Source organism: Halictus rubicundus, chromosome 3, assembly GCF_050948215.1.
Source record: "Halictus rubicundus isolate RS-2024b chromosome 3, iyHalRubi1_principal, whole genome shotgun sequence".
NCBI lineage: Eukaryota > Metazoa > Arthropoda > Insecta > Hymenoptera > Halictidae > Halictus > Halictus rubicundus.
The window spans coordinates 1,688,426-1,709,839 of record NC_135151.1 but is presented as its reverse complement, the minus strand read 5'-3'; the positions used below and the strand labels follow the sequence as shown (position 1 = coordinate 1,709,839).

General features: G+C 42.5%; 4 protein-coding genes across 55 annotated transcripts in view; 2 read left to right on the top strand and 2 right to left on the bottom strand.

The window, feature by feature from the left end:
• Positions 1 to 11,785, top strand: part of Bent (projectin protein bent) — a 111,330-nt gene extending 99,545 nt beyond the window's left edge. For all 50 annotated transcript variants that reach the window (XM_076784738.1, XM_076784735.1, XM_076784753.1 and 47 more), the window contains 15 exons: positions 190 to 2,514; positions 3,795 to 3,928; positions 4,006 to 4,213; positions 4,536 to 4,688; positions 4,767 to 4,993; positions 5,357 to 5,647; positions 5,731 to 6,102; positions 6,218 to 6,274; positions 7,609 to 7,787; positions 8,179 to 8,278; positions 8,361 to 8,660; positions 9,393 to 9,710; positions 9,800 to 9,913; positions 10,441 to 10,675; positions 11,080 to 11,785. In XM_076784738.1, coding sequence (XP_076640853.1) covers positions 190 to 2,514; positions 3,795 to 3,928; positions 4,006 to 4,213; positions 4,536 to 4,688; positions 4,767 to 4,993; positions 5,357 to 5,647; positions 5,731 to 6,102; positions 6,218 to 6,274; positions 7,609 to 7,787; positions 8,179 to 8,278; positions 8,361 to 8,660; positions 9,393 to 9,710; positions 9,800 to 9,913; positions 10,441 to 10,643 — 4,981 coding nt within the window. In that variant the 3' untranslated portion in view covers positions 10,644 to 10,675; positions 11,080 to 11,785. The remainder of the gene's footprint in view (positions 1 to 189; positions 2,515 to 3,794; positions 3,929 to 4,005; positions 4,214 to 4,535; positions 4,689 to 4,766; positions 4,994 to 5,356; positions 5,648 to 5,730; positions 6,103 to 6,217; positions 6,275 to 7,608; positions 7,788 to 8,178; positions 8,279 to 8,360; positions 8,661 to 9,392; positions 9,711 to 9,799; positions 9,914 to 10,440; positions 10,676 to 11,079) is intronic.
• On the bottom strand, positions 11,540 to 14,211 carry LOC143352364 (uncharacterized). Of its 3 annotated transcripts, XM_076784784.1 has the most exons (7): positions 13,620 to 14,211; positions 13,119 to 13,538; positions 12,859 to 13,057; positions 12,568 to 12,798; positions 12,290 to 12,499; positions 12,119 to 12,216; positions 11,904 to 12,042 (listed from the first exon to the last, which is right to left on the bottom strand). In XM_076784784.1, the coding sequence occupies exons 1-7, from the start codon at positions 13,785 to 13,787 to the stop codon at positions 12,034 to 12,036; spliced, it is 1,335 nt and encodes a 444-aa protein (XP_076640899.1). In that variant the 5' UTR covers positions 13,788 to 14,211; the 3' UTR covers positions 11,904 to 12,033. The 3 variants fall into 3 exon arrangements, with proteins under 3 accessions (XP_076640898.1, XP_076640900.1, XP_076640899.1); XM_076784783.1 differs by having other exon boundaries at positions 11,540 to 12,216; XM_076784785.1 differs by having other exon boundaries at positions 11,540 to 12,216; positions 13,119 to 13,558; positions 13,620 to 13,744.
• Positions 14,212 to 15,337: 1,126 nt separating this feature from the next.
• Positions 15,338 to 16,600, top strand: Atpsyno (ATP synthase subunit O, mitochondrial). Its single transcript, XM_076784792.1, has 4 exons — positions 15,338 to 15,491; positions 15,685 to 15,729; positions 15,869 to 15,979; positions 16,054 to 16,600. Exons 1-4 carry the CDS (start codon positions 15,471 to 15,473, stop codon positions 16,498 to 16,500), a joined length of 624 nt encoding a protein of 207 aa, XP_076640907.1. The 5' UTR covers positions 15,338 to 15,470; the 3' UTR covers positions 16,501 to 16,600.
• A 97-nt stretch (positions 16,601 to 16,697) lies between these two features.
• LOC143352361 (uncharacterized) lies at positions 16,698 to 21,351 on the bottom strand. The gene is made up of 9 exons (XM_076784780.1): positions 20,451 to 21,351; positions 20,023 to 20,255; positions 19,616 to 19,903; positions 19,382 to 19,542; positions 19,167 to 19,302; positions 18,792 to 19,095; positions 18,559 to 18,718; positions 17,628 to 18,484; positions 16,698 to 17,559 (listed from the first exon to the last, which is right to left on the bottom strand). Exons 2-9 carry the CDS (start codon positions 20,245 to 20,247, stop codon positions 17,471 to 17,473), a joined length of 2,220 nt encoding a protein of 739 aa, XP_076640895.1. The 5' UTR covers positions 20,248 to 20,255; positions 20,451 to 21,351; the 3' UTR covers positions 16,698 to 17,470.
• Positions 21,352 to 21,414: the final 63 nt, after the last annotated feature.

Below are 21,414 nucleotides of genomic sequence, written 5' to 3'. Positions count from 1 at the left end.
AGGCGTCTGGTCGAGACAAGCCGGGTTCTTCAACGTTTCGGGATTCTCGAATATATCGGGATTCCCTAATAATCTCAGGAATCTCGATAGATTCGAGTACCCGTCCCGACCCGACATTTTCAGGTTCTCGTACACCTCTAATAAATAATAATTTGTAAACGATTTGTAACATTTCCCGTCTTCTTCAAGGTGGCTGAGAAACGGCAGGGAGATCACGCTCGGCGGTCGCTTCAGAACAGAGGCGTTCGACGGCATCTACAGACTGGTGATCTCGGATGTGATGGACGCCGACGCCGGCGACTACAGCTGTCAGGTCTCGAATCCTCTTGGCCTCGCGACGACCACGTGCCGATTGAAGATCGGCACGCCTCCTCGCATCGAGCGCATGCCGGAGGACCTGTACCTGGCCGAGGGCGACAACACAAAGATCAAGATCTACTACAGCGGCGACCAGCCGATGGAAATCACCCTGAAGAAGGACGGCCGCAAGGTGGTCGAGACGTCGCACGTCAAGTACACCGTGTTCGACGAGTACCTGATCATTTTCATCAAGGACATCGAGAAGGACGACGCGGGCGTCTACGACCTCTCGTTCTCGAACGACAGCGGCAGCGTCAGCGCCTCGTTCAACGTCTACATCACCGGACTTCCAGGACCTCCGACCGGGCCGTTGGACATCACAGATATCAACAAGCACACCTGCACGTTGTACTGGCATCCTCCGAAGGTCGACGGTGGTCTGCGTGTGACGCACTACGTGGTGGAGCGTCGCGACGTCAGCCACACCCATTGGATCATCGTCTCGTCCTTCTGCAAGGACTGCTCGTTCATGGTGCAGGGATTGGCGGAAGGACAGGAGTACCTGTTCCGCGTGATGGCGGTCAACGACAACGGAATGGGACCGCCGTTGGAGGGCGCGAATCCCATCAAGGCCAAGGCGCCGTTCGATCCTCCGGGAGCGCCGGGAACGCCGAAGGTCACCGAGGTCGGCGGCGACTTCGTGAACCTCTCGTGGGAGAAACCGGAGTCCGACGGCGGCTCCAAGATCCAAGGCTACTGGATCGACAAACGCGAGGTCGGCGGACAAGCTTGGCAGCGAGTCAACGTCGCCATCTGCCTGCCCACGCAGATCAACATCTCGAACCTGATCGAGGGCAGACAATACGAGTTCCGCGTGTTCGCGCAGAACGCGGCCGGCCTTGGCCCCGAGTCGAAGGCCTCGACCTCGGTGAAGATCACGGACCCGCAAGCCGCCAAGGCTCCCGAGATCATCCAGCCTCTGCACAAGGTGAACTGCGTGCAGAACCACAACGCGCAGTTCCAATGTAAGATCATCGGCATCCCGAGGCCCACGATCACCTGGTTCAAGGGCGCCCGAGAGATCACCAGCGGATCGCGCTACAATATCTACTCGGAGGGCGACGTGCACAACCTGATCATCCACGACGTGTTCGGCGAGGACGCGGACGAGTACTTCTGTCGCGCGGTGAACAAGTGCGGCGTCAAGTCAACGAAGGGCGAGCTGTTCATCAAGACCCCACCGAAGCTGAACGTGCCACCGAGATTCAGGGACACTGCGTTCTTCGACAAGGGCGTGAATGTTGTGATCAAGATCCCGTTCACCGGCTATCCCAAGCCGAAGATCAGCTGGGTGAGAGAGGGCGAGGCGATCGAGACCGGCGGACACTACACCGTCGACGTCAAGGAGAGACACGCCGTGCTGACGATCATAGATGGCAGCAGGATCGACTCCGGCCCGTACCGCATCACCGCGGAGAACGACCTGGGACAAGACACGGCGATCATCAAGATCCAGATCAGCGACAGACCCGATCCGCCGAGGTTCCCACAGATCGACAACGTCGGACACGATTCCCTGGCCCTCAGCTGGAAACCACCAGTCTGGGACGGCGGCAGCAACATCACCAACTACCTCGTCGAGAAACGGGAACATCCGATGACCAGCTGGATCCGCGTTGGAAACACCAGATTTTGCTCGATGGCCGTTACCGGCCTCAGCCCTGGTCATCAATACGACTTCAGGGTCTGCGCGGAGAACATTTACGGCAGGTCCGATCCCAGCGAGGTCACGCCGTTGATCACGACCAAGGGCATCGTCAAGAGAGAGTTCAAGCAGAAGGAATACAAGGTCGACGAGACCGGCAAGAAGATCCGCGGAAGAAGCGACGAGAAACCGTCCGACTACGATCAGTTCGTCTTCGACATCTACAGCAAGTACGTGCCCCAGCCGGTTGAGGTCAAACACTTCTCCGTCTACGATAGATACGACATCCTCGAAGAGATCGGCACCGGTGCGTTCGGTGTTGTACACCGATGCCGCGAGAGAGCTACCGGTAACATCTTCGCCGCTAAATTCATACCCGTGTCGCACGCGATGGAGAAAGAGCTGATCAGGAAGGAGATCGACATCATGAATCAGCTCCACCATCAGAAACTGATCAACCTCCACGACGCCTTCGAGGACGACGACGAGATGGTCCTGATATTCGAGTTGTGAGTACCTAGATCATCGTTGAACTACAGTAGGTTCTCGATCATTGTGCTCCCGATCTAAGGCCCGGTCTTTACGTCAACCTCGTTCGTTGCATTTTGTTCGCGCCAGGTGGAGAATGTAGTTTTTTTCTTTTTTTGCGGTGTTGAGAGTTGTGATTGTCTCTTTATATTGTTATGCAGGGTGTCAGACTACAGGTAGAAGAATTCACCATGGCAATATGAGACGAAACTCAAGACTAAAAATTCATTAACAATTAAAAATCCGCCTAAAATGCGGCAACCCGACCAACAGAGGTGTACGTTGCGCACGTCATGGAGGCGCGCGACAGTCACCTATCAAGTGACAAATGTATGCTTACCTTGGGTGTCATTTGGGGCCCCAGCGAGGTACTTTAAGGATTCAGAAATTATCGTTCGACGACATTGAACCTGCCCACTTGTTAAAATCCACCAGGGCATTTCTAATATCCGCACTGTGGAATTATCGAGTAGAAGGGATCAATGCGTTTTCACTTTACAATGAAGCTCACATAAGTAATTCACTGGTGATCACTATAAAATGCTTTGCATATATCCATTGTGTCCATAAATATTGAATGTAATCCTCGCAAGTGGAAGTATTCACAAAAATGCACATATTTGTTTACGTGACCATCGTGCACCTCCATGACGTACGCAACGTACACCTCTGTTGGTAGGGTTGTCGCATTTCAGGCGGATTTCTAATTGTTAATAACTAAAATATGAAGCCGAAATCGCAATTTTTTATTCTTCATTTCCGTCTTATATTGTCTCGGAGAACCACCCCTTAAATTTTCTCCCACCTGTAGCTGGACATCCTGTATGTACACATTGATAGCGGCTTCGATTCAATAGTGAGGGAGTTATAGGCAGGGATTTAAAAGCGGTATTATTGTGATACCGGTATTGCACTAATAAAGCTATACCGAAACCGACATAATACCGAAATATATGAATACCGAAACCGATATATACTACCTTCTTCATTGCGAAAACCTCGGGTCTTGCCTGAAATTCCAATCTCGTTTCCGTGCAACGAAACAAGTACCTACTGTACCGTTTCCTGAAACTATTAATGACAGTAATTGACCAAATAGTAAATTAAGTTCAACCTAGGACGAAATTCTAGGTTCAAGTCTGTGACTACTCTTCTCTAGTCCTAGACCAGTACCAGTAAAATTGTCTATGAAAATCATTCGAGAGCTAAATCATTCGTGGACTCTCGCTTTATCCATAATCTCGGCCTTCTGTTTGTTCAGCTTGTCCGGCGGTGAGCTCTTCGAGAGGATCACGGCCGAGGGATACACCATGTCCGAGGCTGAGGTGATCAACTACATGAGACAGATCTGCGAGGGCGTTAAACACATGCACGAGAAGAACATCATACATTTGGGTAAGCTCTTCCGCACGGTACTTGGCGCGATGCTCGTGAGAAAGACGTTGTGCTAATGATTGATCTTTTCTACGTAGACATCAAGCCCGAGAACATCATGTGCCAGACGCGCAACAGCTCGAACGTGAAGCTGATCGACTTCGGCTTGGCCACGAAACTTGATCCCAACGAAGTGGTCAAGATCAGCACCGGCACGGCCGAGTTCGCGGCTCCTGAAATCGTTGAGCGTGAACCAGTTGGTTTTTACACGGACATGTGGGCCTGCGGTGTCCTCGCATACGTTCTGTAAGCTGATCGTCTTCTCTTCGTCGTGTTTCGTTTACTTGAGGAGCCTCCCTTGAAAAATCTAGCTTGACGAGTCGTAAAAATCACTTTTCAAAACATACTTCTGAAGAGATTATAATCGATGATGATTAGAACCATTCACTGCTTTATTTTACAATTTTTTTAAACAGTTGTTGATTTAATCCACTCGCTCGAAACTGAGCAATTAAATGGCGATTTTGATACTCCGGGTCAAAACAGACCCAGACCTTGGTCCCGCCATCGAAGGGTCAATGCTCTTTGCTAGAGAACAGCGAAACTGATAAAACGAACCTGATTGTAGACTGAGCGGCCTTTCACCGTTCGCCGGAGACAACGACATCGAGACGCTGAAGAACGTCAAGGCTTGCGACTGGGACTTCGACGAGGAAGCATTCCGCGATGTCTCCGAAGAGGGCAAGGACTTCATTAGGCGACTGCTCATCAAGAACAAGGAGTGCGTGCTTCGAGTTGATAGATTGATTTTGTCGTTATCGGAAGATAATGTCTTTCTAACGTCGCGTTCGTATTCCAGGAAACGTATGACCGCACACGAGTGCCTGTTGCACCCATGGTTGACCGGCGACCACAGTGATAGAACCAAGGCCATTTCAAGTAGCCGATACATGAAATTCAGGGACAGGCTGCGAGCCAAATACGAGGACTGGGACAAATACGTGCTCCCGATTGGTCGTCTGGCGGAGTACTCTTCCCTGAGGAAGCTGCTCGTCGAAAAATACAAGATTTACGATTCTTGCTTCGGTAAGGGACAACGTGAAACGATAAGCAATGATTAGACTGCGGATTTTATGAATTTATGGCGAAAACAGTAAAAGAATTTAACAGTGCCAACATATCGTCTTCAGCTTGTTGACATTGTTAGAGAAGAAAATCAAGTCTATAGGGTTAGTGTTTCTTGCAATTGATGCCAACAACTTTCATTCTGCATACAGATCCGCAGTCTAGTAATGAATAAGGATCTAACATTTTCTTTAGCGAACGTGTCCAGAGATTAGCTTCGGATAGGATGAGATGGTAACAAACGCGGATATAGCTTAAGATCTAGACTTCTTCGGCTAAATGTTGCCCAGAACCTGCTAAGATATCCATGAAAATGATTTGTAGACCGACGACAAGCCGCGCCGAGGTTCGTCATCAAGCCAACGAGCGCGTTCGCGTACGAAGGCCAAAGCGTCAAGTTCACTTGCCGCGTGATAGCGATCGCCGACCCGACCCTCACATGGTTCCACAACAACCAGGAGTTGCGGCAGTCGGTCAAGTTCATGAAACGCTACCACGGCGACGACTACACGTTCATCATCAACAGAGTGAAGCTCGAGGACAGAGGGGAGTACGTGATCAGGGCGGAGAACCATTACGGTTACAGAGAAGAGGTCGTTTTCCTGAACGTGCAGCGTAAGTTCCCCTATATCAGGCTCGTAGTGGGAGCACGTCTAATTCTGGGATCATTCTTGAACGTTTCCGCTTTTGGTTTTTAGCGCTGCCTGTAGATATACCGAAGTACAGGCCGGAACTGCTCCCAGTCCGAAGAAGAGAGCCGCTCGGCTACAACATCTGGTTGGAGACGATCGAATCAGCACCGAGCTTCACCTTCCTGCTTCGGCCGCGTGTCATCCAGGTCAGGCAGACTTGCAAGCTGCTCTGCTGCTTGAGCGGCAACCCACCACCGACCGTGAAATGGTACAAGGACAGGGACGAGCTCTCGAAGCATCATTACGCGATGACGCACGCGGACGGTGTCGTCACGATGGAGATCATCGACTGCAAGCCCGAGGACAGCGGCAAGTACCGTTGCGTGGCGACGAACAAACACGGAAAGGACGAGACCACCTGCGTCGTCATCGTCGAAGGTACTTATGCCAACGAATACGATACTTATGAAACGTAGAATAGCTCCGAGCAATCGAATTATCGAGTGTGTATTCTGTATATTCACCACGAGACTCATCGAACGTTTATTTGTAGGCACTGGGGAAACTGAGGAGCAAGTTAAATTAGCGCACGACCTCCTACATTCCGGAGGTAGAGTTCTAGCCCTCTCTTCTAGTATGCGATCCTCTATCACTATCCAGATGTCGCACAGTGCAATGCTTTAGCAATCTGAACAAAAGTGTCGCATCAAAGAGACACTAGTTTTCCATCTAACGTTGAAACGTAAAGCCCAGGTCGCTGAAACATTGCACTGCACGTCGTAGAGGAAAGTTTGCAGCCCGTCATTTCCTCTTGCGCATTTATTTCTCCCCGACCTCGAGGACCAACTAATTTCCATTGGGTTTCGTTCGGTTTGACAATAACTTAGGAGCATGTCGAATAGTCGCTTGTTTGGCACTCCGATCGATGAACAATGTAGACAGCGAACGAGCCGTTCCACGTCGAGCCCAAACACGATTCTCCACTGATCTTCTTTCAAACTTGCAGACCCGGTGTACCTTGGGAAATGAACCGTGTGCCCCTGCCTCCCTGGTTTAGCCCCCAGCCCAAATCCGCAGGATATCGAACGTTAAAATTCCCAAAAAATCACGCCAGACAAATGGACACGCCAATCTTCCAACCCTGGATATTCCCATTTCGCCTCGGCGAAATAACATTCATAGCCGTTTTAAAGATGGAACGATGCCCCCTCCAGGCATGCGTTAAAACTCAATTGTTATACGAACATATGATGATGTCTTAAGAGAAAAATTTCGCTTTAAATACAACGCTGTTTCTACCCCCGAGCCCCCGTCCCCGCACGCCTTATAATATAAGCTTGAAGAAAATGCTTGTCAATGCTTTCCCTGAAAGACCTTTTAGAAAAACACTAGAAAAATAGTAGTCGGATTTCAGAAAATTTTTGCTTCCACAACCTTGCGAATTTCCGAGCTTGTTGCTTATCCCGACATCTTAGCCCCCGAATGCTTGCTGTGGACAGAGATCGCGATATTCTAACTTGAGAACCGACCAAGACAGTGAAAGATCCCTTAGAAAAGTGGTATCCCGGTTTCAGAAAATTTTTGCTTTCGCAATGACGTAAATTTCCGAATTCAATGCTTGCTGTAGACAAAGATTGTAACATTCTACATTGAATGCCGATGAGCACAACGGAGATAAATTGAAGACGGAAGCATAAAAGTAAATGACAAAAAATGCGATAAACAGAAATGTGAAGTAACATGTGGAATAGTCGGCAACCTTTAACTCCGCCACTTATCTACTCCAACGATCATCTCATTTTAATAGAATAAGTTGACAAATAGTACCAAGGAACGCGATAAACAGAAATTCTGTACGTTTCGACGTGTAATGGCTCAAGCGTGTTTTATAATCCGAGAACGAATCGAATCAACTATCCCCGAATAACACGGTTTCTTTCCTAGATCGAAGATTTATCGAGCAACCGATCAAACCGGCGCCACCACCGATCATAACGGTCCACAAGTCCGGCGGATACAGCGGCTACAGTTCCACCACCACGCAGGGTTACTCGAGCAGTTCGGCGACCAATTACAGTAGTTCCACCAATAAGCAAAGTTCCACATCTTCCTCTTCCTACAAAGTAAATGCTCGAAATAATACGAGTGCGCGAATCAAACTATTCTATCCAGCATCTCCGCCCTTATAGAATTCAAGGGGATGTGACTGAAATCAGGAATCATTTGATACTCCCTCTCACAGTCAGTCTATTTTAAATTTTCATCACGGGCTCAGACAAAAGACTGTGAAAGACAATATTTATTTTCTCCAGTTCCATTAATTCGAATATTTTGATTTCATGAGAATTTTTATAATTGATATTCGACACTTAACGTGTCAAAAGAGTCACCCCGTTCTAAAGGGTGTAACGCTGCTTTTTTTGACTGACTGTGTCAAATCGAAATCCGGTCAGAAGGTTTGCCAGTGAGGGAGCATCAAGACGGATTGTTTTATTCACATTATTTTCACCGCAGGCCACCGACTCCAGCACCGACAAACGAAGCGTCAAGAAATACGGCATGGACTCCACAGGCAGCCCGTCTCGTTCCAGGAATACCACGAAAGAATTGATCTGTAAGAGAACGCGTTGCTATTTCCATCTAGGAAACTGTAGGATAAATTGATGAACACTTTCGGTAAATTGATGCTTTTGTAGATCCGCCGGATGACTCGATGAGAGCGCCACAGTTCACGAAGAAACTGAGCGATCTGACCATCAACGACGGAGAACAGCTCGAGCTCAGCGCGAAGGTCGACGGCGATCCCGAGCCACAAGTCACCTGGACCAAGGGCGGCAAGACGCTCAGCTCGTCCGGCATCATGAACCTGAAGTACAAGTCCGGCGTAGCCACCCTCGTGATCAACGAGGTGTTCCCTGAAGACGAGGGCGAGTACACTTGCCAGGCAACCAACAGTATGGGCACCGTGACCACTTCCTGCAAACTGACCGTGAAACGTACGTAAAACGATCATTGTCAAGGTCACTGGAATCGGTGAGATCCGTTAACACGTTCCCCTCTGCGTAAATAAAATTAACGGCGCCGAATATCAATTTATTCGTTCTGAAATGAACTAAATTATAGAGCAAGGTGCAGAATTCAATATGTACCCAGTACTGTCCGTGCCTCACGAGAAGTCCCGCAGGATGGCACAAGGGCAAACAAGGGCCCTCGTTCCCTCCGCCTATCCCCCCCCCCCCCCCCGTTGACGCTCCCATAGTCCAATGCTTAGAGTTTGACGTCACATGCTGCATAGTATGTGCGACCGTTTTAGCCAATACAACAGCTAGAGGCGTGCACCTTCCACTCTGACCAATCAGTCTCGCATTCCTTTCGCGGGACTTCTTGCGCGGCACGTACAGTGACTAATACTTAGACTGCGGATTTTTATGCAAAATCAGAAGCTTGATAAAAATGTACTTCTATTTTAATAAGTCGAAAATAATAGAACGATGTTCTTAGATTTATCAAGTGTACTAACAGTTTCTATTTCACCTATTCGTTTTTCTCCGAAATGCATAAAATCCGCAGTCTACTAATAATAATTATTAATAACTCTGGACGTTTATACGAATAAAATAGTCAAGACTTGCGTGAAGCTCACAAACCTCACGCGGCAGGGACCGTGTTGAATAATTACTAAGATCGGAGGAATATCAGTATTCTAATGAACGCCAATCATTGTTCAGCGAACGCGAACGCGGCCGCGAAGAAGAAGACCGGCGACAAGCCTCCGCAGATCGTGGACCACCTGACCAGCATGTTCGTGAAGGACGGAGAAGCCGTGCTGTTGAGCTGTCGAATAATCGGCGCGAAGAAGTTCGACGTGGTGTGGCTCCACAACAACAAGGAGATCAAGCCGAGCAAAGACTTCCAATACAGCAACGAGGCGAACATCTATAAGCTGAACATTGCCGAGATCTTCCCCGAGGACTCCGGCACCTACACCTGCGAGGCGTTTAACGACGCAGGGGAGAGCTTCTCGTCGTGCACATTAAACGTCCTTGGTATACGATCTTTCTACATATCTCGATCCCCTTCGTCGCAATCTTACGATCATCCCCGTGGATTCTAACTCGCAATCTCGCCTTTACAGTTCCAAACGAGGAACCGAAGAGCCCAGTCTTCACGACATTCCCGCAATCTGCAACGGTGAGCGAAGGCGAATCGGTTACGTTCACATGCAAGACTGAAACCGCGCCTTTGAAAGGTCAGTAGAAATCTCGCCGATCAGAGACAGGGTGTCCCATTCGAAACAGTTTTCTTAAACACCTGTGGAGGAGATTGTGGGTGTGAGCTGTGTCGTTTTGCAATTATTTTCTCAAACTGTACCGATCAGCATGTCTTCAGCTGCAATGCTCACGAATCGTCGGAAAACTGATTCCGAAAGAAACACGGCCCACACTCGAAAGGCCTCCATAATAAAAACCGTGTATAAATCTGAACTGTGAGAGCCTCAAATTAATTGGGCCTGTTTGAATGAGAAACTCTGTGTCTGTCTACATTGTCCTCTTGCGATAACTAGACTGCGGATCTTCGTACGAATTCTCACATTTTATAAACATCTGAGGAAGAGAGGAATGTCTTGCAACGATTAAAATGTTCATAATAGCATCCTCTTGCGTTTTACAAGGTCGCGCATGCTATAGATTCGTCAAGGTCGGCAGTCTAGCGGCAATGGGAAGCCAGAGCGAGTTCGTGATTATAATCGATATCGTTTTGAATTGTGTTGCGCAGTTACGTGGTTGAAAGACGGAAAAGCGATCCCAGAATCTAGCAGCAGGTACCTGTTCAGTTCGGACGGCGACAAATCGTTCGAATTGCGTATTAAATCGTGCACCGACAGCGACGTCGGCCAATACGTGGCCCGTGCGATCGGCAAGAAGGGCGAAACGAACGCGGCGTTCGCCTTGAACGTGACCAGTGCCAGCGAACAATGATTTCGACACCGAGGATCGCAAGATACGACAAGGTTTGGGTGAGATCCGACCGGTTTCGATCGGCCGATCCGATTCCTATTTTTTTTTTTTCCTATACGGATTATACACATATATCCGCACGTCTAAAGGTCGATTTACACTATATAGCACGGACCGGCACGTACCGTCAGTGGAACGAACCGGCAACGGCACGACAGTTTATGCTTTATGTTTACACTGCTCCGACGACAAACCGTCAGTTGACGTAAAACAGTCAAAATGAGCGGATTGGACAGCGACGAGGAACTAGCAATTCCCTTCTCGCTCTGCTGATACAGCGCAGACACCGGCAAAACATCCTTCGGGATAATGTTGGTCGGTGCCGGTTCGTTCCGTTGATGGTACATGCCGGTCCGTGACGTATAGTGTAAATTGACCTTAATTCGTCTGCTTTCAGCTTCTACAATGTTTAAACGAGAGACCAACGATCAGAGAAACACATGTATAAACGGATTGTAAAAATTTGCGACTCGCGAGCTGTCGCACTCGATAGGTGGTATTTATATAAGGTTCGTGTATAAAAGAGAAATTAAAGAACCATTGTACCCGCAAACAAACACGCGCGCGCGCGCGCACACACACACACGCACGACCGCACGCACAAACACACACACATATACACTACTCTATATGTAAATTTTCATGGAACGCTGTATTTTCTTTTTGTGTGCTTATCATACTCGCAACAAATCGAACACAATCGTGTCGCGTTGAAAGATGAGGAAGATGATGATGAATCCGAGAGATCGAGCAAGTACACGGATAGCACGCGCAAACTATACGCTAATACGAGCTTTGCTGCATACACGAATTAGCATATTTAAGTACACAATGATGTATGAACGACAGTAACGGAGTTGGAACGGTTGAATCGTCGCGGTGAATCTCGGCAGGATAGCCAGCCAGCATCCTCGACATCCAGCAGAAACATCACGTGACATTTTGACATCTTGCCGAGATTACATCAAGCACGATACGATTAGTACTGTCGAGATATGTACGTTCTTATTCCATGTAATCATACGCACTATCGTGTTATACTTGTTTGAAGACTGCTTCCGTTACAAAATTTACGATAAATAAAATATGATTCAAATATAAAACTCTGATGGTTCTTCCTACCCCCTTTCGAGCCCATCAGTAAAATTATAAAGGATTTCATGCAATATTTTATTTTATATAGAAATAGGAAACAATAGGGTTACATAATAGGATTACACGGTGTTGTACAAAGTATCAGGATCGATGATTTTAAAGCACTCTATTTGAGGGATGGTTGCGTCTTCGTCGAAGTCTGTTCTCAGGTCCGTATGTATATGCAGGTACAAAGATTTTCTGTCGCGGACATCACTCAGTAACCCTATGTGAATGCCATCTACATTAACGAATCTTGATCTGTAGGAAGCACACTTGTGCACGAGGAGCGTTTTTTCTACCTTGTGCTCCATATACTGTTTCAAACAGTCTATTTTCTCGCAGGTTGGTTCTTTCACGACGTCGACTCTCGATAGAACTGTCTTGCCCAGATGTACACCTTACAAAAACAGGAAATCTCAGTAATTCTCGAAGAGATGCAAATGTCGATTGTCTTTCTTGAAAACCATTACCGATGCGGAACAAAGTTGAATTGTTGGTGAGACAAACATCCCAATTGAAACAAGAATAATTAGGAAGGAACTCTATAGTCTTCCAACAGTCTTCCTTCGGGTTATAAATGTAGAGCGCCGATTTCATTATAAACAATTTCCCATCCATAACACAGTGAGGAGGAACCATTGTGAAACTTTCAGGTATGTCGGCTCCGCTGTTCCACACACCTGAAACGTTATGCGATTGAAATGACCGCGAGCCGTTTAAAATTTCAGTATTAAAGATTGTTTTTCACCTGTATGAATGTCTAAAATGTCTACTGATGATAACTTCAGTCTGTGTCTCCCTAATCCACCGACAATTATCAATTTATTTTTCACGAATGCAGCCACCATGTGCCTCCTTGGCACTCGTAATGTTGCTTGGTAGTACCATTTCTTGGAAAGTAGACAGTACCTCCAGATGATATGATTGAATTTTCCAGTACCAAAACCCAATTCTCCCCCCACGGTATAAATATTGAAACCTAAGAAAATGTTTTCAATACTTATGAAATAAGTGACCTATAGAATAGAAAAATTTATACCTCTGCCAATTACATGCATTCCAACCATCCCTCTCTCTGAATCTTGTATATCTCTTATTTGCACGCCTCTAGAGAAATCAGTACCGTTCCAGATGTACAAATGTGCATCCTCGATAATGCCTTCATACTTTTGGTATACAACCGTGCCCTGTATAAATTTTGGTTGTCTCTTCTGTTTCACATCTGGAATAACTGCTCCCTAAAATTAAGAGAATTTGAAGTCTGTCGTGAAAAGAATATTCCAGTAACATACTAATTACCATGTGATTCTGCCGCCATTCTTCCCTCACTATTTGCAAGAACTTGCTGGATGCTCTTACATTAACATTTTGTAACAAACTGGTAATGAGCGGTTTTTTTAATTTCGCAAGGGAAACCAAGGGAAGTTCTTCGAAACGGTCGAGGCATACTGATAGACAGATGTCTTGTAACAACTTTAAGCTCAACTTTTGTGCCACTTGCCATATGCGGATTACAATCTCCGGCTTCAGCCAGAACAAAACTATAATATCTACAATATCGTTTGTTAATTCATCAACCATGAATAATACACTCAGTTTTAACAAATCTATTAAGTACTCGAAATTATCTTTCATGAACTTGGTCATGGATTGTTTTATGTTATAGCAATCTGCGTATCTATGTTCTTCTTTATCGTCATGAACCCATTCAATGAAATCCTAAAATCATGAAGAAACATCTTTACAACAGAAAAATTAAATATTCGAATAGTTTTCTTAAGTAGCAAACAGTAACACAACCTTGAAAGTAGGCAGAGCAATATCATAATTTATAGTATGCTCCTTGTTGTGAGAATCACTAAAATTGCCAGAGAGAAGAGATTTGAAATAGCGACTTTTACTCGCAAGTTTCTCTTTATCCGCTTCGAAATGATTATCATCGAGAATCAACGTTAAATTTTCGACCATTATGATTCGTTTTACTTAGTCTTGTTAACCGGGTCCGTATGACATGACCGGCGACAGGTTTCCTCGACAATGTTTACATCGACGCTATTTCCTCACATTCTATTCTCACTGACCTACATAGACCTAACCCCATAGCTATATAACTCAGACCATTCTTGTTGATTGTAAAACTATCAATTGATGACATTGGCATGATACGAAATCATTTTACGAAGTAATATATAATAATCTGTCGGTAAGAAAAGTATGTCTATGAAAGTGTATGTCGGTGAGAATAAAATGTCAATGAGTAGGATATTGGTGAAAATATATATGGATAAAATAGCATTGTTAACATAAACATTCCTCAGGAAGTCTGTGTCAGTCGTCATACGACCCCGTTAGCGGATTCATCCACGAGTAATTATTAAATTTTCAGTTATTACTTTCAGATTGAAATGCACCTATCTCAAAGTGCATATTTGCAGTTTCAATCTGAGCCCTAAAAATATAAAAAAAGGTCTATGGAAAAGGTCTTCAATCAAAACAATCTTCTTATTAAAGCGCAAATGATTCTTGCCGTTTTTCCCATAAAAAACGATGTAAATACCGACAAGATCATTTGCTCCGTAAGGATGTCCGTACAGCGCCAATACGCGTAGCGGCAAAACTCTCAAACTGTTAGCCACATGTTACCGACCAAGCACCGCCTCTTATGCCGAAATTTCGAAGCTTCAAGTGAGACACGAAACCCCATATGGTAATTGGTCTACTCCTATATCTCGTCGGTGGTAATACTCTATGTTTGACTGCTGATAGGCCAGATCTGACCTAAAATACCGACGAGGTACTGTTAAAGACTGTCGATACTACCTCGTCGGTGCCAAGTTTAAAGCTTATTTAATAAAAAAAAAGAAAGAATTCTCTGTCGATAAAATTTGGCTAACAGTTTGAGCGTTTTGCCGCTACGTGTATTGGCGCTGTATGGACATCCTTACGGGGCAAATCATTCTTGCCGGAATTGACATTGTGTCTTATGGGAAAATGGCAAGAATCATTTCGTTCAATATGAACATTAATATTAATAATATATAAATTTAAAATGATGGAGGACTGAGTGAATAATTACTTTTATTTGCCTCTAGAATTATCTGATTAATAGTTTTTTGTTGTCTGAATTACAAGGAAGTGCAATTTGCTATGGCCTCGATAAAAGGTCAATTATACAGGATTTTCGGCAATAGTTGGGAGAAAACTTGAAAAGTGATTTCCAGGATAATATAAGACGAACATTCAGAGGAGTAAAATTATTATTTCAGCTTCGTTTTAAAGTTATTAACAATTAATGATCTTCCCGATTCGCCAATGGGAAGACGTAGACAGAGCTGGCTTGCGCATCGACATTGGTCAACTTTGATTGTTAATAACTTAATAAATAAGTTAAAATTGAAATTTTTTACTCTTGATTTTCATCTTATATTGTTGTGAATAATCATTTTTGACGTTGTGTTAATGATTTACAAACTTATGTACGTTTGTACACTTCTAAATTCAGTCTACAGACGTCGCTTTTGATATTCGTTCAGACAGTAGAATAAGGATATCCTATCACAGACATCGAAGTGACTTATGTAATATAATGGTGGTCGTGTAAGTCCACCTTTGTCGTTCAAGGGTTTGGATGAACTGACGGTGTTTTTGAAAATGTCTTTTAGCAGAGTAATTGTAAGTAATGACACGAACAGTAATTTGTCGCTTTTCTACGATCGAACGAAACTCTAATTTATAGCATTGATGTTCTAATTGTAGCACAAGCTATAGGTGACAACGTATTTGTTAAATTAGTGAAATGAAAACATTGTTAATTCTTTTTCATGAATATTCTATGCAAGTAATAGATTTCATTTCTGGTTTCTAGGCCCGATCGTTCTCTTCCACCTCTGCTCTTCAGCAGATGGTCAAGGTATACTTTTCACATATATTAATTAGCCGAAAATTATATAACTTAAAATGTGCTAAACTTCCGTTCTCGAAACTATTAAATATTTTTCTTGATAAGTCTCGATTTTATGTTAAAAAATGCTGCTTCTTTGATTTGTTAGCCTCCCATTCAAGTATTTGGATTGGAAGGACGATATGCCACAGCCCTTTACTCAGCAGCTTCTAAGCAGAAGACATTGAGCAACGTAGAAAAAGATCTGGTTAAGTTACAAGTATGTATTACAGTGTTTTAATTGCAATCGAATAGTATAACACACTTTTCTAATGAAACATTATGGCGTATTAGGACACAATAAATAAGGATAAGAAGCTAAATGAATTTATGAAGAACCCAGCGATTAAACGAAAAGACAAAGTAGAAGCTCTTAAGACTGTCAGCAGTAAACTGAGCGTTAGCAAAGAAACTGCCAACTTGTTGGGTCTGCTCGCAGAAAATGGTCGTCTTGGAAAATTAAACACTGTAATCAACACATTTAAATTATTGATGGCTGCTGGTCGAGGTGAGGTTGTCTGTGAAGTGACTACAGCAAAACCACTTGATGCAGATATGAAGTCTAAACTTGAAGCTGCTTTGAAAAAGTTCTTGACCCAAGGTCAATCTCTTCTGCTCACCACAAAAGTTGACCCTGCTCTTATTGGAGGTATGGTTGTGTCTGTAGGTGACAAGTATGTAGACATGAGTGTTGCTTCTAAAGTAAAAAAATACAACGACCTCATTACAGCAGCAGCATAATTATTTTTATTTGATAAGCTACACGAGAGAGAATCGAGTACTCATTTAGGCAATTACGAGTAAAATGTACATCGTTAAATAATAAATTACAACAAATGAATTCTTGTTAGGATGTGTATTTCTCATTCCATGGAACCATTCTGTAAAGCCATTACCCTTAGTTTGTTTTTGTAAGAACAAGTAATTAAAACCGAAGAACGAAATTTTATTCATTTTATTTAATAACATGTCACAAAAATATTGTGTGTAAATACTGTTACATCCATAATGAACAAAATTCTATGTGTATAGATTTATACATTAAAATAAAATAATTGCTTGTCTTAGCATTCATAGTTGCACAGATCTTTTTTTTTCGTTAATGATTTATTCCAACTTTAGAATGTAATTGTATTGAAAAATTAAATATACTATTGTAAAGATTTGTATTCACATGTATACTCTAAACAAACTACATACTGATGCTTTTTGTAAACTTTTAACTATCTAAAAATTGAAATATTTTTTACAATGATAATCTTTTGAAAGCAATATAGTTTCCCTATGGAACAAATACGATAATATATGTATAATACTTTGTGTTATTCAATCTTTCAATAGAAAGATACGATCTTGAAAAACAACAATTTTCCGCAAATACATTTACATTATGCAGTAAATTCCCATGTATATTAAAATTATAAAAACAAATTGATTTTTATATTTCGCACGGTAAAAATAACAATTCACGTTTCATGTATTTTCTAATTTCAAATAAAATAGAATATATCTCGCTAAAATAAGACTAGAAAGGATTATTCGACTGCGATATAAATTTGATGTGCGAAAATACACACATAAAAGAACTCGTGTTCTAGTAAAAGCTTCTTATTATGCAGAATGCACATTTCTTATACAACTTACTATCTGTGAACTATCAATAGAGATCGAAGTAGTTCGTTCATGGAATAGTTTCCTCTTTTATTAAATCTTACATCGCAACCGAAGATGTGACATTTTTCACCAGGACCCAATCTTCCTCCTCAAGGACTGTCGATATCATAGTTTCATTTGATAGAACTAAAGATGTCAGAAAGCCATTAAATTTGTATTATAAAAATCTGATAAAAGTAATTAATCATACTCACTATGCAATTGAACTTCTACTTTATGCCTATCAACATCGGATGTATGCGGTGTTTTTTTCGCATCAACGTAAGCATTGTTCGATAACGGGTCGGTTAATTTCTCTTGTATCAGTTTTTTCCTACATTCGCCTAAGTCTACCAACTTTTTTAATTCTGTCTGATAGCTGACATCCTCGTCGCCGGATTCGGTTTCTGTATGGTCGCTGTGCTCATTATACGCCTCTTGCTCATTGTTCCTTTCGTCTGTTGATGAATCATTGCAATGCGTTTTGCGATCGATATAGGTGCTCGTATCAATAGTGCACTCGGAAACGTTGGAGTTGGTAGTAGCAATTTGACTGCTTGCCATATATTTTGACAAATCAAAATCCAAAAACTCAGCCAAACGCTTTTCTTTATCTTCTACATCGCGTTGAATTGATTCGAGATTCCTTTCAGTCTTCAGTATAAAATCGTCGTCGACGCTGAGTGTTAGTAAAGAGGAATGCGTTGTCAACGCCTCGTTAGCGTTTATTTTATCTTTATCTAAAGCAGACATGTCATAGGCATGGGAGAACGACGAACCGCTCTCATTACCATTTATTGCTTTATTACGCGATTTCTTGATTTTCCTTTCCGGAGTGAAAACAACGTCTTCGAACTCTTGTTGACTAATCTTTTGGAATATCTGCCTTCTATCAATATGTCTGTCAGGTTGCTCACAATCGTTTTTCCTGGAAGCATCGTTTTGATCTGATGCACCGCTACTGTTCGCTACTGCAGAGGCATTTAAATTCGTTGGTATTACAGACGGCATTTCTACAGCTTCTTCCGCTATGGAAGTTGTATCAGTGTCAGCAGTACCAACTGGCGCAATACTGAAATCACATTCGATTTAATATAACATGTTATTCTATTAACAAAAAGTAAATACGTTCTTTCTATATCGTACCCAACAGACTGAATGATATTGGTTGGATTAATCTTGTGGAAGGGAATAGCCGGTACTATAGCGCTTTCCTTTAATTTAGAAGTTAATTCTAGTATACCGTTAGTTACTGGTTTACTGATTTCAGCAAATGACGATAGCGAATCCAATGTATTGGTTGCTTCTGAAAATATACAATTGTTCTTTAGAATTCCGACGAGACATTACATAGCGTGTTTAGAAAAGGAAACACGTACCTGCTGAGAACGTATTAGTTTCAGGATAATATGCTATACGTATAATACTCCTTTCTCCCTCCAGGACGAATATTTCATCTTTAGTACAAGCAACATCGATAACCCGTCGCAAATCGGTTACAATGGACGTTATAGCAATAGTCTGCGGATTGACTACGTATATAATATCATCGCTATACGTGACTAACAAATCATCACAAAAAGGTAAAATAACACCGAATGTAGGTTCTCCACGATTCTTTTTAGAATTCTCTGGCGCTGGATTCAAAAGTTCTACTTCCGTATGACCAGACCGAATAGCATCCTGAAACATACATATTTCGATTAGACGATAGAAGAAACAGATTCAAAGCAGCAATAGAATTCCGCACAGACCTTAAAGATAAGCGTTTTCAATACAGTTCCAGTTTTATCAGCTTGCCATAAACGTAGGCCAGGTCTGCTCGCGTAGATTACTAAATCTTGTACATAATTTTGTCGGCAACCAAACACGGCACCTAATTTTCCTAATCTACAATACAATACTCTATTAGAGAAATCGGTTTACAATGGGACTTTTTAAATTTGTCTACTGAAGTGGTGATATTAACGTTTTACGCTCTTTTTGGCCAACTTGAGTCACTTTTCCATTTTCATTCCTGTTTACTAGTATTGTACGCAACGTTGTGGAAACCAACAACAGACCTTGTTGATAACTCAGCTGTACAACTGCATACTTTTCATTAAGCAACTCCGATGACTTTGATAAATGCTATTAAACATTTTTATTAGTAATATGATGTACTTGTACATAGACACAATGGTATTTACTTTCTACAACATACCATGTAAAAGTCAATCTCGGTCAACACCACTACACCATCCTGATCTCCACTGAACAATTTCATGCCATTCTTGGACCATTCCACTGTTGTTACCGCACTATTATGCAAACCACTAATACTATATCTTTCTGCCTGTTTCTTTTGTTTCGGTTTCAAACTGTCTGGCAACGAATCTGGTGGATTCTTAGGTATTTGAAACACTGTTACAACACCTTGTTCGTTACCAGCAGCAACCATATAGTCCACAGTTGATATTACTTGAATACATGTGATCTTCGAGTTTACATTCTGTATGAAAAATAGAATGTTGTGTGAATATAACTTCATTAATTAATCGTTTTAGTGCAAGATCGAAAAACGCCAAACAGCATTAAAATGTTAATTTGTTAAAACATGTTGAAGAATACCTCACATCGAAGTCTTTGAAGATCTTGCTTCTCTCTGTTAAACCAATAAACCAGCCCATGATTCGTTCCGATAGCAATGAATTCAGGTACCGCATCGATACAGGTAAGATTGATATTATGCGTAAATAGCCCATTTTGAATCTTGGCAGGTATTTGTTGAAGAAGCGTAGCGAGAGGTGCCCACTCTCTCAAGGGGCCACCATCTTCACACATAGGTGTTGTCATGGCAAATACTGTTTGTATAATAATATAATTAAACAATTGGTATGGTAATAAGTAATTCTGAACAATAATTTCAATAATAATTTTTCCGAAGATCCCCTGTCACAGTGAAATGCATAGTGTCATAGTGACATCGATATATACATGCATAATATCTCGCTAGAACTAGTAGCATACAAATGCCCGCAAAAGTCATATTGACTTACCTTGTTAACGGTTCGATGCGATACGTGAAAAGGGTTGCACGGTGTTGTTATCGGCTCACATTTTCTTTACCATGTTTGAAGAAACAACAACCTTTTGATAAACATTATAACAATAACAACTTCGATATCATCTGTTCTTCGGCAAACGGCTGCAGTGTATGTCAGTGTATGTGCACGCCTTTCGTTACCATGAACTATATATATTATAGAGCAGTTGCAACGATAATTTTGCCAAGTTACTTTTTTTGGAATTTATTGTTATAATGGAGATATTAAAATAGAACAGATGCACCGACAACAGATACATAGGCCAATTTAGTGTAATTAATGGCTAAATGTGGAAATTTCAACGAGAACGTTGTACATGTTTTTCACAATAGAGTGCAGCCCGGTATATGCGCGCATGCATTTTATCACGAGTGTGATAAACTATGGTCGAACGTTTATAAAATATTTATTCTTCCAATGCTACTTCTTATTTAATTAAAAAAAGAAGTAATAAACAGTAGTATTTCATTTCATTCACTTGCACAAAATCTGGCGACTTTTTTAATGGATAATTTGTAATTACACCTATGACATGTTAAAAAGAATGTTTTGTTGAAGCAACGCGGAAATGTTATCCAAGGTAGTGATTTAAAGTTCGCTTGCTAAATGTTTTGGAACTTAATAAGACTGTATAATATATACATGTACAAGTATAAAGACTTAATATAGTCCACGATTTTCCACGCGATAATAAAGATCAAGCTTTCGTTAAGTTATAAATTTGGTTTTAACAATAAAAAAACGCAAAACAATTTTTAATCGATCGCACCAATGAAAAAATGACCACAATCGAGTCGGTCCTAGAAAATTCAATGTAAAAATTGTAAAAAAATAATTGGAGCAAAATTTATTTTACGTATAAAATGATAGACTTATCATGTACAAACAATATCGCTAATAATACGTTTCTTCTGTT

Bases quoted from the DNA above. Each gene is read 5' to 3' on its own strand.
- LOC143352364 (XM_076784783.1), bottom strand. From the start codon at position 13,787: ATGGTCGAAAATTTAACGTTGATTCTCGATGATAATCATTTCGAAGCG. The intron at 13,539-13,619 runs GTTGTGTTACTG...TCATGATTTTAG, and splicing joins TTGCTCTGCCTACTTTCAAG to GATTTCATTGAATGGGTTCA. The intron at 12,799-12,858 runs GTATAAATTTTT...ACATTTTCTTAG, and splicing joins AATGCATGTAATTGGCAGAG to GTTTCAATATTTATACCGTG.
- Atpsyno (XM_076784792.1), top strand. From the start codon at position 15,471: ATGTCTTTTAGCAGAGTAATT. The intron at 15,730-15,868 runs GTATACTTTTCA...TTGATTTGTTAG, and splicing joins CTCTTCAGCAGATGGTCAAG to CCTCCCATTCAAGTATTTGG. The intron at 15,980-16,053 runs GTATGTATTACA...ATGGCGTATTAG, and splicing joins AAGATCTGGTTAAGTTACAA to GACACAATAAATAAGGATAA.
- LOC143352361 (XM_076784780.1), bottom strand. From the start codon at position 20,247: ATGACAACACCTATGTGTGAAGATGGTGGCCCCTTGAGAGAGTGGGCA. The intron at 18,719-18,791 runs GTACGTGTTTCC...GTATATTTTCAG, and splicing joins AACTAATACGTTCTCAGCAG to AAGCAACCAATACATTGGAT. The intron at 18,485-18,558 runs GTACGATATAGA...ATGTGATTTCAG, and splicing joins AATATCATTCAGTCTGTTGG to TATTGCGCCAGTTGGTACTG.